This window comes from Loxodonta africana, chromosome 7, assembly GCF_030014295.1.
Source record: "Loxodonta africana isolate mLoxAfr1 chromosome 7, mLoxAfr1.hap2, whole genome shotgun sequence".
Taxonomy (NCBI): Eukaryota; Metazoa; Chordata; class Mammalia; order Proboscidea; family Elephantidae; genus Loxodonta; species Loxodonta africana.
Genome location: NC_087348.1, coordinates 34425489 through 34427636, shown reverse-complemented (window position 1 = coordinate 34427636; position 2148 = coordinate 34425489). Strand labels below are relative to the sequence as shown.

General features: G+C 38.7%; 1 protein-coding gene across 1 annotated transcript; it reads right to left on the bottom strand.

The window, feature by feature from the left end:
- Nucleotides 1-248: 248 nt before the first annotated feature.
- On the bottom strand, nucleotides 249-1175 carry LOC100669010 (olfactory receptor 4C46-like). Its single transcript, XM_003412230.3, has one exon. The coding sequence runs from the start codon at nucleotides 1173-1175 to the stop codon at nucleotides 249-251; it is 927 nt and encodes a 308-aa protein (XP_003412278.2).
- Nucleotides 1176-2148: the final 973 nt, after the last annotated feature.

Sequence of the window (2148 nt, the reverse complement as noted above, 5' to 3'; positions counted from 1 at the left end):
ATATATTTACATGGATTATGTTAGTTAAACTAAGCCCTGATTTGTTTGAATTTTCTAAATATGCAACAAACTCTCCTGGGTTAGATTTTCTCTTTTTTCTTACACCGTTTCTGCTCTACAAAATTGAAGATCTATGAACTCTACCGATTAATTTTTTCTTATTTCATAAGTAGCACCTCCAGGGAAATACTAAATGTCGTCTTGACCTTTTACTCAATGGAATCATTGTTATACTCCAGACACATTTCTTAGTCTTCTGAAATAGCTTTCCTGCTGCACAATTTCCCAATGGCATCTCTCATCTGGGCATTTCTCAAGGTATAGATTAAGGGATTTAACATGGGAGTTATGATAGTGTAGAATACAGCAACTGCTTTGTCAGCAGATAAAGTGGCCGCAGGTCTCATATACACAAATATGCAGGGCACAAAGAATAAGACGACCACTGTGATATGGGAAGCACAGGTTGAGAGGGCTTTGCGTCTCCCCTCCAAGCTAAGGGTCCTTAGGGAGCACAGGATGACCACATAGGAGACCAGCAAGAGGAGAAAGTTTAACAGGCAGATGAACCCACTGTTGGCAGCAACAAAGAACCCTAAAGTGTGGGTATCAGTGCAGGCAAGACTGAGCAAAGGGTTCAGATCACACATAAAGTGATCTATGACGTTAGGGCCACAGAAAGGTAATTGAAATATGAAGACGATCTGTATGGTTGCATGAAGAAAGCCTCCCACCCACACAACTCCCACTAGTAGACCACACACCCTCCGATTCATGATGGTTGTGTAGTGCAAGGGCTTGCAGATGGCCACGTAGCGGTCATAAGCCATCACAGTAAGAAGGATGATCTCAGCACCTCCAAAGAAATGTTCCCCAAAGACTTGGATCATACACTCATTGAATAAGATGGTCTTTCTTTGGTGAAGTGAATCTGTGATCAGTTTAGGGGTACTGACAGAGGAATAGCAGGCATCGATAAAGGAGAGATAGGCCAGGAAGAAGTACATGGGGGATCCCAACAATGGGCTGGCAGTGATGGTGACCACAATGAGAACATTTCCTACCACAATGATGATGTAGATGACAAAAAACATAACAAATATGATTTTCTGCATCTTTGGACTGTCTGTGAGCCCCAGTAGAACAAACTCCGTCACGTTGTTTCTGTTCTCCATGTATTTTATGTGATGGTTAATTACGTTACCTGAAATTGAAACATTTTATTAAAACAATCCTGAATGTATTAAAAGTATTCATTATGATAAGTAATAAATGTCTGGACTCTACTGATTTGTGAATTTCTATGGATTTTTTTTTTTTGACATGGAAGTACAGGTTCCGTGTACTTGAAGATTACTCAAACTTCTTCTCAGATGAGAATACTGGTAATAATATAGACAGGAGAAACTTCTGTAAACATCCAGGTCAGGAGATGGTCTGTGTAACTTAGCCACCTGAGATGACTAAAAGCCTAATTTGAAGTAGTGATAGTGCACACAGTGGCAGGTAAACCTGAGAATGGAGGTAGGAGATGGATGTAAAGACCATGGTTGTAAAGCAAAGGAACTGGTCCTTATTCTTTAGGAGGCAAAGAATCATGAAAAGTTTTTGAGAACATGAGTGGAAGAATGAAGAGGAATTTGAGGAAAAGAGTATCTTGAAATATTATCCTAGTAAATGTCTTTGTGTGTCTTGGACAAAATACATGGAGAATAGAAACAACATGATGGAGTTTGTTCTACTGGGGCTCACGGACAATCCAAAGCTGTTGGAAGCCAGAGACAGGAAGTGAAGTTAGTGTACTATTTGCAGTTGTTGACATAAGGAGTACAGGGCACTGAAGATGGGAATGAAAGAAAGGATACAAGAGCTACTGTGAAAGAATTCATAATGCTCATTGTCTAAACTCAATTACTTTTTAATAGCTAATAATATATGGATCTTAATAACTGTTTGCCATGATAATGGCATGGTAGCAAGAGCTTTGTATATGTGATTTCATTTAATCTTTGTAACAACATGTGTGGTTTATATTATTTCACCCATTTTGCAGATGAGGAAAGAATCTTAAAATTTAATCTTCGTAGTTATATTAACAATGATATGGTTAACCATGGTATGTTCTAAGTGTTTTATAACATGTGCGTA